The 17,133-nt window shown below is 40.0% G+C and overlaps 1 protein-coding gene across 1 annotated transcript in view; it reads left to right on the forward strand.

Annotated features, from left to right (window-relative positions):
- DOCK3 (dedicator of cytokinesis 3) overlaps positions 1-17,133 on the forward strand; it is a 738,119-nt gene that overhangs the window by 564,025 nt on the left and 156,961 nt on the right. The window contains exon 13 of the mRNA XM_007952017.2: positions 9,746-9,834. Within this exon, the coding sequence (XP_007950208.2) occupies positions 9,746-9,834 (89 nt within the window). The remainder of the gene's footprint in view (positions 1-9,745; positions 9,835-17,133) is intronic.

Genomic DNA, 17,133 nt, shown 5'->3' on the forward strand with positions numbered 1-17,133 from the left:
TTTTTAAAAATATATTAAATAAATAAATAAGGGTACCTGCTGCAGCTGCTTATGTACAACCAAATACTTCATGGGATTTGGTTCCTTGGTTTTGAGGTTTAGGGTCATGGTTTCATGGAACATCCTGGTTAATTGGTCTAATAATGTGTTTAGTGCTTCTGTTCTACCTCCTAGTTTGTTGTATAGTCCCTGGGCTTTCCAGGCTTGCAGGCAGCCATCCAAGCATTGACAATAGGTCTCTGTTCACTTGGATCATTGAAAGAAGCAAAGTCAGTAGTAGGAGGAGGAGATGGAACGTGTGGCTAATTGCCTCCATGAACAACTTACTTCCTTTGCCATGAGACCAGGCAGAAGACTGGACGTGCCTAGCTACCATTACTGAGCATTTTAATCAAAGATTCTATAGAAGAATCCTGCTTGGTAGGTGGGTGGGAGTGGAATCTAGAACACAATTTCAAATTCTCATGGACTCCTGACTTGCAAATTGACAATAGTAACTCAAAAGATTAGATAGGAACCTTAGGAGCAGTGGGTTTATGTTAACAAGGGAGGAACAACTCAGGAAAAGGAGGGTGAGAGTGATAGCACAACTTGAAGTAATTAGTGTCACTAAATTGTACATATAGAAACTATTTAATTGGTGCACCCTGTTTTTACACAGATGACACATGTATGTTTTTTATACTGTGCAGCCCCCATGTGTTATTTTCATAGTGTGCTGTACCAGTACTTTTTTTTACATGTTGCTGACTTCAATTTCAATTTTTTTTTTTCTGTCCAGTGGATTTAATATTAAGTCTTCATCTTGGTGCCTGTTGACATGCAAGTTTGGTTCTCAAAAGACCCTTACCAGCCTACCCTCAAGTCTTGCAAGCAGCCCCTCTCCTCTCAGGCTCCCTTCCCTGCTCTGCAAACCACTTTCTCCAATGGAGAAGATCACTTTTTTACCTCAGAAACAGCCCTCCCTAGCATAGCTGGCCCTAGCCCGGGAAGTTCATGGGTCTGCACCCCCTGGGCCAAAAAGGCCACTCAGGCAGGTGAGGCTGATGCACCACAGCCACATGCATCTTTCCCTGCTGTCCAGCTTGCTGGCCATCATGCTCAGGCCATTTGAGTCTTTCACCTGTGCAGACGTCAGAGGATGGGTGTGAGAGCCTTGAGCACAGAGGGGTCCTACATGCCTTGTTTGGATGAGACAGGTCCTATGGGCCAACCAGAGGCCCCACAGGGCCAGGGCATTGTACACCCACACCCACACCATTCTGCCACCAGTCTTCATGTGGGTTCAGCACCATGAGATACAGGTGCATGCTGACAATGGCCCCTACCTGCCACAGGACCAGCCTGTGCTCAGGCTGTGGCAACCCCACATGGCACTCAGCCCAACTCTACCCATATCCAGCACAACTCTACCCATCTCCAGCACAAAAACCTTGGTACAGATTAACTAAAAGGAACCCCAACACTCAGGACCAGCCGCAAACTGCCACAGAGCAAATGCACAGTGTCTGTTGTTTTATTTTCTGATTGCCAAGATACTGCCAAACTCAATCCATGACTCTTGACCATGGCTTATACCTACATTATACAAATATGATCAGAATAACATTTTTGGACTATTGAATGTGGGTGAATGAGGCTGCAGTTCACTTCTGGAAATGACATGAGATATGTGTTGTATGCATGGGTGTACTATGCCAGAACTTTTAAACATAATTGTGTAATTTCCTTTCATTATAAGTGTGTGTGTTATTTACATGGATGCTATATTTGCAGGAAAAAACTGTGTTTTGCTGTGTATATTCTGAACAACAACAACAAAATAAATTCAGGGAAAAAAACTGTTATAAAATTTTTAAAAAGTTTATATAAATAAATAGGAAAAGACTATCCAGCATAATGGTCCTCCTGTGCTAATGTGCAGGGGCCCCTTGCTTGAATAGAATGGTTAGAATGGGCACTTAGCAAGTAGTCTGTAAGCAGCAAAGAATTAATTATATACAGATGAAGCAAAGCATATACTTAGAGTTGTCAATGTATATTTTCAGGTTATGCGCTGCCTTGTTTTTCCTTTAAAATAGTAAAGCTTTTGATTATCAGATAACTGCATAGCTTTCTTCCCAAGATGACATAGTGCAGAATGGTTTCACACATGGTTGTGGCAGAGAACACAGGCAGAGAGTAGAGTAGTGACTTAGAAGCTGTAGGAAAGGAAAGAGCCAGAGTCAATTTGAACAGCAAAATTTTCCTTTGCTCATCCCCCTGGAGAGAAGCCCTTATATCTTGGAAGTACAGTAATACCAAGTGAAAAGCAGAGAATTAATGTTATTCTAGGGGTGAATAAAGTTTATTAATTATTCTAAGCATTTCAAAGCTAAAATAGCATACTTATTTGAATAGAGTATATTGCTAATTAGGAAGGAAAAGATCTAGGTTTTATTTTAATCTTGAAAAGAGACTGAAGAAGTATTTTTTCCTAGGTGTTCAGTGATGTTAAGGAAGTAGAAAATTTTTGTTTGAATGTAATCATATTAATTATTGACTGCTAGTGGAGAGAGAATTTGTAGCCACACAAAATGCAGATGGAGAGATGGAAGGGTGAAGAGAATGAGATTCAGCAAGGCAACACATGTGCACTTTTATGGGTTTGAAAATCCACTCACTTTTCATATTCATCCAAACTAAGGACTTGTAGGCAAGAAGAGCCATAGAAGGTGTTCATCTGTCACTTCATAATGGGATTTTTGGTCAGTGGAGATTAGAAAGCAGTTTTACCTAAACATGCCATTAATAATCAGGTATAACATGGGGATGCTGCTAGAAGAATGGGAAGGTAAGACAGAGGGGGATGAAGAGATGAAATCTCACTGTGTTAGGACTAAAGATAATAATTTTTTAAATAATTGAACAATTGAATTCATTGCTAACATTTTTGAATGCAAATATATCCAAAGATAATATTGAAAGTAAATCGATTGCTTTGCAGCAATAACTTAATAATAATAAGTTCTGTAAAGCTTTGTCTTTTTTATAGGCAGTCACGAGTAGACTGTTAACATTTCAGGTGCTTACTCTCTGTAAACGGCAGATGAATCTGCATGAGATTTTATTTTGAACAGTTTTCAACTGGAGTAACCATGAGTTTCTCTGAGAATCCAAGCACATTTCTCTTCACTGGTGCTCCCATCTCCCTTGACTAAAACAGATAGGCACATATGGACATTCCTTTTCTCCCCTACTTTCCCGAGAAATACGATTTTTCTTACTACTTTTTCTTCTTTTTCTCTTAAATCTAGATAAAGCTTTTCACGGTTCAATAAGACAGCCATAATAATGTTTTTCTCAAGATTTCCTTCACTTAAGAAAATTCTGGTAGAAAATGTTGGCAGAATGCCAATTAATATCATGTGGCAAGTAATACAGGAAAGGCCTCACAGGATAGGCAGTACTGATGACGGAAGGGATGGAGAGTGAAAGGAAGGAAATAGGAAAATAAAATAGAGCTTTTATGGCCACCAGACGAGGAAAACACATTGTTAAAAGCTCAGAGGCATGAGGCTATTGGGCTTTTTATAGAACCATGAGCAGTTGTGTATGGGTGAGAGAGAGGCCTGGAGAGGTGAAAGAGGTCCTGATGGGGGCTGCCTTACACAAACTGCTAAAAAATCTGAACTCTAACCGCTGTACAGGGAGAATTAGTGAAGAGTTCTAAGAAGGACAACCATTTGACTGGATTGGCATTCTGGAAAGGGAGACATTTGAAAGGCTAATTATTAGACAATTGTACTGGTATAGAAGAGAAATGATAGATAAAGGCCAAAACAAAGCCTTAAAGAGGAAAGGCCAATGTGACCAGTTTTTAAGAAAGCAAAATCTGTAGGGTAGGACTATTAGAATGGTCTGGTTTAGTGAACTAGTGAATGGTGGTGGTTGCAGTCAGTGAGGAGTAGTGAAATATGCCATTGTCATTATTGGCCTGGCTGGTGAAGCATCATCTCTACCATACCACCATACAGAGATTATTTAATGGTCCAAAGGGACCAGTAGGTGTTTTATTGGAGAAATACTAAAATTTGCCTATGTGTGTGGGGGTGGGGTAGGTTGGGGGATCTTAATTGTCAGGGATCTTTTGTACTGGAGGCAAGGGGAGTGTATTATTTATGACAAACTGTACTCATATCTCAGTTAAACATAGTAACTACTGATCTTGTAAACCTAGAAAATGACAAAAGCCAAAATCCAAACCAAACTCACTTCCATCGAGTCAGATCCGACTCATAGGGACCCCTCCTTGTGTTTCTGAGGCGGTATCACTAGCAAAGTAGATTGCCCAGTCTTCCTTAATGCCTTAGGCACTATGCCACCAGAGCTCCTAGAAAGTGATGGGGAAAAAAAATGACAAGGCAGGTCTTTGAATCTTCACCATCTAGGTCCTTCTGATACAGTTACTGGTTGGATGTGCATGTCAGCCCGGGAGGGTTGGATGTGCTGTCAGCACCTCTCACTTTTGATTTAGTTGCTAAGTCACAAGTGATTATTTTAAAGGACACTCTCCCTCTGTATTTGGAATGGATTCTGCAACAGGAAATTATTCTCAGAGGTCTGGGCTATCAGAATCTTACCTTTAACAGTTCATTGCTAGAGCTCTATGTGAGGCTTATTTATACTGGCCAAGGGGTCTGCAGAGCCTCAACTTAGTAGTGGAATTAACCTAGTAGCCCATTCCATTTATCTCTGGCCTGTATAAAAACTGTTTTATTTATAAACCTGTAGCACTTCATACTGCTGATGGTATGTGCTATTAAGTCTTAACTGGGGTTTCCTTTGGGAAGTAGGCCTTGGATTGGGCATTTCTGAGTAACCGTGGAAAGATCCTGTGGGTTTTCCTTTGTGAACAAGTCCTGTTTTTTGGGGTCAGGTCTATCTATACCTCCATATCCAATAAGGAAGGAAGTAAAGCCAGGGGTTGTGGGGACTCCATGAGTGTCAAATGGAATTTTTATGAGATTATCCTAATCTCATTCCAATTATTTCATCAAGGTGTCTACATCAGGATGAGGAATTTGTGTTTTCTGTTTCTAACTGTAAAAATGTCATGAGAGTGTTGATGGCATCTGCCTTTGTCTACCTTCACAAGTGGGGGAGGAAAGAGAATCAAGATCAATGTCAGCCCAGAGCTGATTCTTATAAGGTAGAGGTCAGACATACCTCTATCTCTTACAACCTTTTTTTACCAATTCTGACACCAGCCATCCCTCCCATGGGACTCTACTTCCCTACTGTGTTTGATAATTCATTGCAGTGACCACATAGAACTCACAGACAGTACTCAGAGTTGCAGGGTTTATTAGGGAAGTTGTTGTTGTTATGTGCTGTCAAGACGGACCCGACTCATAGCAACCCCTCCTTGGGTTTCTGAGGCAGTACCACTATAGAAGTAGATTGCCCAGCCTTCTCTCTGAGGAGTGGCTGGTGGGTTTGGACCACCTGCCTTCTGGTTAGCAGTCAAGTGCCTTAGGCACTACACTATCAGGCACTACTCAGGATATAGTTCTTTTGTCAGGACAGCTTCTTCTCAACCATGCCCACAGGCTAATCTGGCCCTTGGTTCCTCAACCTCATGGCCTCTGCCTTCTTGGACAAGTATTGTTATTGTAGTTAGCTGCTGTCAAATCTGCTGTAGTCTTTAATCTTCATCAGTAAGTGCTTCAAGTCATCTTCACTTTCAGCAAGCAAGGCTTTGTCATTTCTATATCTCAGGTTATTAATGAGTCTTCCTCCAATCCTGATGTCACGTTCTTCTTCATATAGTCCAGTTTCTCAGATTATTTGCTCAGCATAAAGATTGAATAAATATAGTGAAAAGATACAACCCTGACACACATCTTTCATGATCTTAGATCACATAGTGTTTTCCTGATTTTAAGCCACACAGTATTCTTCTTCTGTTCTAATGACTGCCTCTTGGTCTGGGTACAGGTTTCTCATGATCACAGTTAAGTTTTCTGGAATTTCCATTCTTCGCAATGTTATCCATAATTTGTTATGATCCACACAGTTGAATGCCTTTGCACAGTCAATAAAACACAGGTAAACACTTTTTCTGGTTTGCTCTGCTTTCAGCCTAGATATATCTGCCATCAGCAATGATCTCTCTTTTTCCAATCCTATTCTGAATCTGGCTTAAATTTCTGGCAGTTCCTTGTCAATACTGCTGCAACCTTTTTTGGACTATCTTCAGCAAAATTTTGCTTGCATGCGTAATTAATGATATTGTTCAATCATTCTATTGGATCACCTTTCTTGGGAATGGGCACAAATATGGATCTTTTATAGTTGGTTTACCAGGTAGCTGTCTTCCAATTCTTGATGTAGACAAGTGATCACTTCCAGTCTTACATCCATTTTTGAAATATCTCAGTGGGTATTCCATCAATTCCTGGTCCCTTGTTTTTTGTTAATGTCGTCAGTGCAGCTTGGCCTTCTTCCTTCAATACCATCAGTTGTTAATCATATAATACTTCCTGAAATGGTTGAATATTGACCAATTCTTTTTATGCAGTGACTCTGTATTCCTTCTATCTTCCTTTGATGCTTCCTGCATCGTTCAATATCTTAGCCATAGAACCCTTCAGTATTGCAACTTGAGCCTTGATTTTCTTTCAGGTTCTTTCAGCTTGAGAAATGCCAAGCGTATTCTTCCATTTTTATTTTTTTAAGTCCATATCTTTTTATATTTCATTATAGTATTTTGCATTGTCTTCTTGAGCTGCCCTTTGAAATCCTTTATTCAGTTCTTTTATTTCATCAGTTCTTCATTCATCTTGGCTACTCTACATTTAAGAGCAAGTTTCAGAGTCTCTTCTGACAACCATTTTGGTCTTTTCTATCTTTTGTTCGTTTGTTTGTTTTTTATTGTGATTTGGGTGAAGATTTACAGAGCAAATTCACTTTCCATACAGCAGTTCACATATACTTTGTCTCATGACATTGACCACAGTTTACCACAATGCAACAGCTCCCCTCCCACTTCCTCCCCATAGTTACCTCTTCCCTGTGTCCATCCCTCCATGGACTCCTGCCCCCTGAGCTATCTCCCTGTGCATAAGCAGCCCTTCTTTCTCCCATGATTGTTCTCTCCAAGGAGAGTATCTACTTGAGGTAAATGTTCAACTCATATGCCTGTCTTTTGTTTGGCTGGAAGCCACAGGTGTGGGTTCAATTCCAGACCTGAAGGGCAGTTAGGGGCCATAGTCTCAGTGGTTCCACCAGGCTCTATCGGACCAGCAAACCTGGTCCTCCCTCCCCTTTATTTTTCTCGAAATGATTTTGAGTTTTGTTCCACATTGTTCTCCCTCTCTATCAAGGATCTCCTATATAGATCCCCTTCCAAGTGGATGACAGTGGTAGCTAGGCACCATCTAGTTCTTCTGGTCTTATAGTCGTATGGGCTGCAGATTCTTTTCTATCTTTTTAATGATCTTTTACTTTCTTCATATATGATGTCCTTGATGTCATCTCATAACTCATCTGATCTTTGGTCATAAGTGTTCAGATGTATTCTTGAAATGATCTCTAAATTCAGGTGGGATATGCTAAAGGTCATATTTGGGTTCTCATGGACTTGTTTAATTTTCTTTAGCTTCAGCTTGAACTTGCATATGAGTAATTGATGCTTTGTTCTGCAGTCAGCCTCTGGCTTTGTTCTGACTGATGACGTTGATCTTCTCCATCATTTTTTTCCACAGAAGTAGTTGATTTGAATCCTGTGTATTCCACCTAGTGAGGTCTATGTGTATAGTCGCCATTTATGTTGTTGAAGAACGGTATGTCCAATGAATATGTCGTTAGTCTTGCAAGATTCTGTCATGCAATCTTCAACATCATTTCTGTCACCAAGGCCATGTTTTCTTGTTTCCAACTTTTGCATTCCAATCACTGGTAATTATCAGTTAATCTTGATCGCATGTTTGATCGATTTCAGACTTCAGAAGTTGGTAACAATCTTTAATTTCTTCAACTTTGACATTAGAATTGATGCATACATGTATTACAAAGCTCTTTAGCCCTCCCAATAATTGCCCAGAGGCACCCTGGAGGCACCATATGCTGCCATCAAGCCTGAGGGTGCTCAACTCTCTTTCTCCATGGGTCTGCACACTGAAGTATCTCTTTCTCCATGGGTCCTTGCTTTATAGGCCAGGAGGCCTACCACACCATCTCTTGCAGTCTTTAGTATTACAGCTTCTGTCACCGGGATCTAAGAGGTTCTCAGTGCAGGGGCCCTAGGTCCAAAGGACAAGCTCTGCTCCTGACTCTTCCTTCTTAATGATAGTGAGACCCTTCCTCTTGCCTCTAGGATGAGCTTCTATTAAGCCTAGCAGGATGGTAAAACTAACCAATCCCCTTGTTAGGGTTCCATATACTACATTTGCATGGTCCCATCCCCATAAGGATTCCATGCACCTTATTTGCATTATTAGTAGGCTGTCCAATCTCCGTGATGGGCCACAAACACCTTATTTGCATAGTTTCCCCAATCATTGTGTGGGAGTCATAAAGACTGGCTTGATGAGCCATTTTAAGTAATTCACCACCACAGTGAATGTTTGCAGCTTTCTCGGGATTACCCTTCATACAAAGAGACTCTAATGCTTCAGAACTTAACCATTGAAGTATAGTATTGTTTCTCCATTTTCTTTTTAGCCCAATCACAAAGAATACCTAGGAAAGGAGTTTATTCTTACATATTTAGGCTTTCAGCCTTCTCCACTAAGCCCTTCTTCCCCTTCAATGCAGAGAATGTCACTATAAAACAAACCTACTACTATCCCCTGGTTTTGTTTTGTTCTTATCTTGGTCTAGCTATATAGAGTCACAAGCAAATAATTTCCACATTGCCCTAACCTTAACAGGACTTTCCTCTGGGGCCACTGTGAGTTATGAACACCTGGCTTCTGAACAGCTAGCTTATGTACAACCTGTAGATATGAACTAATCTGACATAAAGCTATTATATTAAAAATTTAAGGTACAAATGATGGTTTATAATAATAAATAGGTGCTACTTTGCGATGTGCATCAAAACATTATTACTATTATTACTGTATTCTTATGTTAAAGATGTCATAGTGTATTTGGAAGTGTCTTTAATTTTTTTTTTTTTTTTTTGCACAGAAAGTACACTGTATACTAAGACAAACATTTGACTAACATCAGCTACAAACCATACCTAATGTTCCAACTTTTATACAAATTCAACTTAAAAGACAAACTCAGGAACAGAGCTTGTTCATAACCCAAAGACTGCCTGTATAATGACAGCTAAATGACAATGTAAAGCCCTTGCAAAGCATAGCACTTTCTGAATGGTAGTACTTGTCAAGAAGAACTGTTTTTCCTCTCTCAGGAACTTTATTCTGGGGTCTGGTTATGTGTGTGGATGTAAGGGGGATTAGAAAAGAAAGAACTTGTCATGTGGGAGAGTGTTACTTTAGTGAGAAGGATATTTTACCACTTTAAAAATAGTTACCGAGATTCATTTTAGAATTTCTACCCTTTCCACAAGTGTGAATCTCCTGTGTGCTTTAATAGAAAGCAAGCTTTGTCTAATTTAGTAAAACATACAATCATTTCTTTAGGAAAGTAAGGAATCCTTTTCCCTTCAAATTTGATATTCCACCTTGGAAACTCAGATAGATGTTTTAAAACCTTGAGAGCCATAACACCTGTCCTTTTGTTGCAGGTGCAACAATGAAAGCGAGTGGTCCCAGATCCATGAGAACATCATCCGAAAGTCAAGTGCCAAGTACTCTGCCCCCAGCGCCAGCCACGGTGATGTACTTCTCTACCTAGAGAATTTTGTGTTGCTTTTGCAGTTGCTGTTCATACATTTCCTTGATGGGTTGATGGTGATTGGCTGCCATTTGTAAAGTTTAATTCCCTACAGACGTTTATTCTCCTGCCCAGGCATTTTCTACTATTTCTTTTTTGTGATAATTTACCTACTTACTGATGACCAAAATACAGTATCTATTGTTTTTGTGATTGATTCCATGTGCTTTGATAGATATCTTGAGTTCCAGTTTAAATCCAGAGTGTGCACAAGTGTTGTAGAGTTTGTCATGTTGTGAAGTTCTGTGTTTTCCTGAACAAAGATGAAACACCCTGCCAAAAGAAAGAGACAAATACTAATGTCACTTCCCATTCTTTTCTATTCAGTGTTAGCATCACCAAGAGAATCTGACACTAATGAGAATCAGTGATTAGTGTGCCAGTATCAGTCATTGTGGAACTAGAATAGAAAATCTTTACTGCAAATCAGCTTTCATCTCACCTCAACTTCTCTCCCTTTACCCTCATTTTCTTTTAAGTAATTTCTATCTAAATATCAATGCAAATCTACACATTAGAAAGGTTGTGTTTTCTAAATTGAAAAATTAATTGCTTGATTAAATTAGAAGCACTATTTAAAAGCCTATGAGCTTTTATATACTCTTGCAGATAGCTATCAAATTTACATAAAACCATGTTTCTCCTGACAGGGACTAAATCATTTCATAACCTCTTTTATATAACCGTCTTTCTTTCAACATTCATGGACTTTGTTGGAAATAAAAAGTTGACCTTGAATAGCATTATAAAGGCATGATGTTTTCTAAACAGTGGTACTTAAGAGGAACTTTTTTTCTCTATCAGAGTCAGCAGATACTCAGCTAGGAGAGTCGTCAGCAGCGCCACAGTGTGAGGCCCTCAGCTGGGAGTGCTTAATTCTTTAAACTTCTGCAGTGTGTTCTCAAGCCTCTCTCACTATTGATAAATGACTATTTTCTCTTATCTATGTACCTACTTGCCAAGAAGCTTTGTGTAGTTTATTCAGTGAGGAAGGGGTCCATATTCCTGACCTAAAACAAGGCAAAAGCGAAAAGCAAAAATAAAATCTTGTTTTTAAAATTCAGAAAAATTACTAGTGACTTTGAAAATGCCATTTACATTAATATATGTAGCCAAGGGCACCTCTTTGCTTTATTTACTTATTTGATTTACAAAGAGCCTTTGGCTACACATGATTGCATCAGGATATCACTAAAACATGGAGAACATTTTGAAAGAGTGATGGTGGTATCAACACATAAAAATAATGAGTACTTCTGGTAAGATGGCAGAATAAGCAGACAAGCTACACAGACCATCTACAATGAAAAAACAAGAAACCAGTTGAAACAGATACAGAAAATCATTCTGGAACCCTGAGCTTTGAAGGAAAGGATAAAGAACTGAATTAAATATCAACTAGTAGAAGAACCTGAATGAAAACAGTGAATAAGGAGGCAAACTGAGGCTGTCCTAATGGCATGGCCATTTTGAATATTTATAAGTGGCATTCTTATCTGAGCATCAATCTAAGAATTAGCTCTGCTTGCTAAGAACTTCAGAGGCAATTGCACTGGTGGCTGATGACTAGAAAGGAAAACAGTGAAAAAGGAGACAAACAGAGCTATGGACTGTCGGGTGTCCTGAGGTTGCAGCCATTTTTAATATTTGCAAGCAGCATGTCTATTTTCAATAACTGCAAATGATGATCCAGGCAGCAACCTAAGAATAAATTCCACTTGCAGAGGACAACATGGGCAACCTTACTGGAGGTTGACAACTAGAAAGATGCAGTATCCCCCTTGTCACCCTTATACCCCATACCCTCTTAGTGAACAGAGGTATGACCATCCCCACTTCTACCCATTTTCTGGACTGGCAGGAATTCCATCCCAGTCTGGCCTCCTTGCAATCAGCTGCCTTCTGGGCAGACAGGAACTAATGGATCCCAGCACTAGCTGCTCTGTTCCCAACCACTTTTGGGGCTAGCAGGAATTTTTTCTGAGACTGAATACCCTATATCCAGCAGACTTTTAGGATGGCAGGAAGTTTTTTTTTACTAGAAACAGGACCTGCTCCCAGTTACCTTTTGAGATGGCAGAAATTTTTCTGGGTCTACAAGTCCTATCCACTGTTGCTTTTTGAATGGCTGGAACTACCTGTAGAACTAGGTGCCTTGTTCCCAATCACCTTTTGGGCTGGCAGAAATTTTTTCTGGGTCCAAGAGCCCTGCCAACAGACACTGTCTGGATTAGCAGGAACTAGCCTGAAATCAAGGGCCCTGACTCCATTTGCCTTCTTGGTAGATAGGAACTAGCTCCAAGATCAGCCACCCTGCTCCCAGGAGCATTTTGGACTAGGAAGAACTTTTTCTGGGTCCATGTGCCCTAAACTAAGCCCTCCTTTGGGGATGTAAGGAACTTTTTCTGGGAGTAGGGGCCCTACACCCAGCTGCCTTTTGGGACAGCAGGAACTTTTTCTGAGACCAGATACCCTATCCCAAGCCACATTTTGAGCAGATGGGAATTCCTTCTGAAATCAGGTGACTTGCTTCCACCACCATTTGGGTGGGCAACAACTTCTTCCAGGTCCAGACACTTTGCCCTCAGACATCTTCTGGGTCAACAGGAACTCTTCTGAGAACAGGTATCCTGCCTCAGTTCCCTTCTGGACAGGCAAGAACTAGCACCAGGAGCAGATGCCCTGCTTCCCATTGACTGTTTGGCCAGCAGAAACAGAACTGAGGGGCCCAGCCTCACTGAGTTTTGTTTTCAAAAATTATTTCTTTCTTTTTCTTCCTTCCTTCCTTTCTTTCTGTTTTTCTCTTTGCCTCCCCTGGTTCTTGTTTTCCTTCCCTTTTTCCTAGTTTCTTTCATTTTTCTTCTTCTCTTTTGGTTCTTCCACCAGCCACTCCTTGGAAGGTAGATGGGACAATCTACTTCTATAGCAATACTGCCTTGAAAACCCAAGGAGGGGTTGCTATGAGTCAGGTCTGACTCGACAGCATGCAACAACAACAACAAAATCCCTTGCTTGTATTTTTGCATTTTTCTTTATTCCCCCCTACTTGGATATTGTAAAGTTTTTTTCTCTTTTCCTTTTTGTCTTTCTTTTCTCTTTCTCTTTTTTTCCTTTTCATTTGTTGCCTTTTTTTTTTTTTTTGGTAATTGTTGCTGTTTGTTTATGTGGTTTGTGGTTTTGTTCTCGTTTTTGACTTTTTGGTGTGTGTGCTTTCTGTCTAACCAGGTAGGAGACAGCAAGATAACTCACACAACCCAACAACACCTGCACCGCCTCCTGCAGCCCCACCCACTGGGTGAGGACCATTACTTGCTTCTGCACCAACTGATCAATGATAGACAGAAGCCAATACAAGGCTAACTCATCCTCACTACTCTTCGTGATAGCTAACAGAGATCTGTGTACACACTCTCATCCTCTGTTACACCCAACAGGAGACAGGCTATGAGTACCCAAATGCTGCCAAACTAGCAAATATAGTAGAAATATAAATACAATGACATCACAATGTGTTGGAGACAACTGACCATCCTAGTTCACACAAAGAGGTGAGGTAAAGTAGTACAAGCAAGAGGCAAGGATACAGACCCAGAAAACCTCCCTGATGAAGAAGCAGCATTGGAATTCCTGATAAGGGATTCAGAAGAATTATATTTAGGGAGCTCTGGTAGCAGAGTGGCTAAAAGCACTTGACTGCTAACCAGAAGGCTGGCAGTTCAAACCCACCAGCCACTCCTCGGAAGGAAGGTTGGGCAATCCTACTTCCGTAGTGATACTGCCTCGGAAACCCAAGGAGGGGTCGCTATGAGTCGGGGCCGACTCGACGGCACATAACAACAACAACAACAACAACAACCTTCAACAGGTTGAGAGTTAGATCAAGGAAAGCACTGACAAATTTTTAAAAATCTAGAACAACTTAGGAAAACAATACAAGAACAAACTGACAAATGAAAAATTAGAAACCATACAAAAACAACAAATAGAAATCTAGAAGATTAATACTAAGAGATCTGAAATAGATAATACACTGAATGGTCAAAAGAGTAGAATCAAATCAATGGAAGACAGAATTAGTGAAATTGAAGAGAAATCCCTCAATACTACTTTGTTAAGGGATCAGTCAGAAAAAAAAAGTTCAAAACAAAATGAAGAAAGCCTAAGATTCATGTAGGACACCATCAAGAGGAATAACTTTTTTATGATTGGTATCCCAGAACAAGAAGAGACAAATAAAACCACAGAGAAAATTGTTGAAGATTTGTTGAAAGAGAACTTCCTAATATGAAAGATGAAAAGATATCTGTTCAAAAAGTTCAGTGAACCCCAAACAGGGTAGAACCCAAAAGAAAATCACCAAGGCATATCATAATCTAACTCACCAAAACCAAAGACAAAGAAAGAATCCTGAAAGCAGCACAGGAAAAACACAACGTTACCTACAAAGGGCAACCAAAATCAGCAGCCAACATTATTCTCAATGGTGAGAGACTTAAAGCATTCCTCTTGTGAACAGGAACCAGAAAAGAATGCCCTCTATCACACCTTCTATTAAACATTATATTGGAAGTCCTAGCCAGGGCAATAAGGCAAGGAAGGGAAATCAAAGACATCCAAATTGGTAAGGAAGAAGTAAAACTATCCCTATTTGTAGATGATATGATCCTATACATAGAAAACCCGAGAGACTCAGCAAGAAAAGTACTGGAACTATTTGAAAGATGTGGCATACAAAAGTCAGTCAGATTCCTCTACACAAGCAAAGAGATCTCTAAAAAGGAAATGAGGAAATCAATACCATTTACAAGACCTACCAACAAAATAAAATACTTGGGAATAAATCTTACCAAGGACACAAAAGACCTGTATGAAGGAAACTAGAAAATACTACTTCAAGAAACTATAAGAGATTTACATAAATGGAAAAACATACCATGCTCATGCATAGGAATATTGAACATTGTGAAAATGTCAATACTACCCAAAGCAATTCTATACATTCAATGCAATCTCAATCCAGATTCCATCAATATACTTTAAGGGCATGGAAAAACCAATCACTAATTTTATATAGAAAGGAAAGATACCTCAGATAAGCAAAGTACTGCTGAAGAAGAAGAACAAAGTAGGCCTCACACTCCCAGATCTCAAAATCAGTAGGTTTTGTCAAAACAGCCTAGTATTGGTACAACGAAAGACACATAGACCAGTGGAACAGAATTGAGAACCCAGAATTAGATCTATCCACCCATTGGTCTTTGACAAAGGGCTGAAATACATTTAGTGGGGAAGAGAAAGTGTCTTTTACAAATGGTGCTGGCAAAACTAGATATCTATTTGCAGAAAACTGAAACAAGATCCTTCCTCACACCACACACAAAAACTAACTCCAGGTGGATCAAAGACTTAAATGTAAAACCTAAAACTATAAAGTTCATCAAAGAAAAATGAGGGGCGGTACCCAGCTATCACTGTCAACCACTTGGAAAGGAACCAATATAGGAGATCCTGGATAGAGTGAGAGAAAGATGTGGAACAAAACTCAAAATCATAGAAGAGATCAGGCTTACTGGTCTGATACATACTGGTGAAACCCCTGAGACTGTGTCTTCTAATCACCCTTTGAGCCTGGAATTTAACTCACTCCTGTGGCTTCCAGCCAAACAATAGGCATATAAGGTGAACATTTATACCAGGTAGGTGCACTCCTTAGAACAATCAACCATGGAAGGTCAAAAGGATAGTATTTGCACAGGGGAATGGCTCAGAGGGCAGGAATGCGTATGAAAGAAGGTAACCTCAGGGTGGAAGTGGGGAGAGAGCTGTTGGATTGTGGGGATTGCAGTCATTGTCTTGAAACAATATGTGTATGAACAGTTGTATGGAAAATAAATTTTCTCTGTAAACTTTCACCCAGATCACTATCTAAAATGATAAAATAAAAAATAAATTGAAAAAGAAGTTTCTACCAGCACCTTATCAGGTTAAGATGATTTTTTTCTTACTCTATAGAGTGAGCAGGGACTGTGCCATCTTCAGTGTCTGGGATTTTTGTCCAGAACTCACAGACACTGGTTATTTAAATAGTATAAGAAGGCACTTATCCCTCTGTGCTGGGAGTGGTAGGGGGCACCACAGACTTCAGAGAGCCTCAGTTAGCATGGCCTCAGTGAGAGGAACTCTCAGTGCAGTTGTGGAAAAGACTGAAGGAGAAATAGCCTGCTTCTCTTTGAAGTGCATGTCTGACTGCTCCCTGACAAAGCTTGATTTGGAAGCTGATTAAGACCTTGGAAATTACCTGTATCAACCCCCTCATTAAATAAATGAGGAAACTGAAGCTCAGTGAAATGCATTAGTGACTGAGGCAGGGTTGAGCCCCAGCCTCCAGACTCCAGGCCACTTCTGAGCATGTGTTTCCTACTACTGGACTGGGTCTTCATGTCAGACAATTTCATAGATTGCTCATGGAATGTTACTTACTATAGTTCAAGCCTTATTAGTTTCCTCAGTTAAAGATACATCTTTATAAAAAAAAATCATTTATTTTGCTATAAATTGTCACTCTTGTTTGTTAAACATTATGGGCAATTCTATTTCAGAAGTCATTAATGCTTTTTCTTTAAATTAAATCATATCAAAATGCAGAAGAAATTACTGCCATGGTTTTCAGTACTGAGAGTAAATGTATCGTTTAGCCATAACTGCCTTACTTGTAGCTATTATATCTGTCTCTCTTTATTTCCAATAGGAGCTCTGGTGGTACAGTAGTTAAGGCATTCAGCTGGTGAAAGATGAGGCACTCTGCTTCCATAAATATTTGAAGCCTTAAAAACCCTATGGGACAGTTCTACTCTATCCTGTAAGGTCACCAAGAGTCAGAATCACCTCAGTGGCAGTGAGTTTGGTTTTTGGTTTTTGGTTTTTGGTTTTTTCCAGTGTTGAGCTCTTCTTATATGTAGCCAAAGACCGAACTCTTAGCAATTCCAGTAGCATGGAGGCCATTAAGAACAAGTGAAAGAGCGTGGACAGGCTGTACAATTAGATATGTCTATGAAATGGGGAGTAGATCCAAGTACATATATAGGGTTGGCAGACAATGGTCCTGCAAGTTTATGTGAATGATCAGAATTCCCAGGTGTATAGTAGAGCTGACAAGGAGCAAGGTTGTGGTCACTGCTTGGTCACAGCCAGCTACCCAGAGAGACCGAGTAGTTGAACCTGTGGGCTTGGGACCATAGT

Source organism: Orycteropus afer, unplaced genomic scaffold (genome assembly GCF_000298275.1).
Source record: "Orycteropus afer afer isolate SDZICR_OR568_19922 unplaced genomic scaffold, OryAfe1.0 scaffold00323, whole genome shotgun sequence".
Classification (NCBI taxonomy): Eukaryota; Metazoa; Chordata; class Mammalia; order Tubulidentata; family Orycteropodidae; genus Orycteropus; species Orycteropus afer.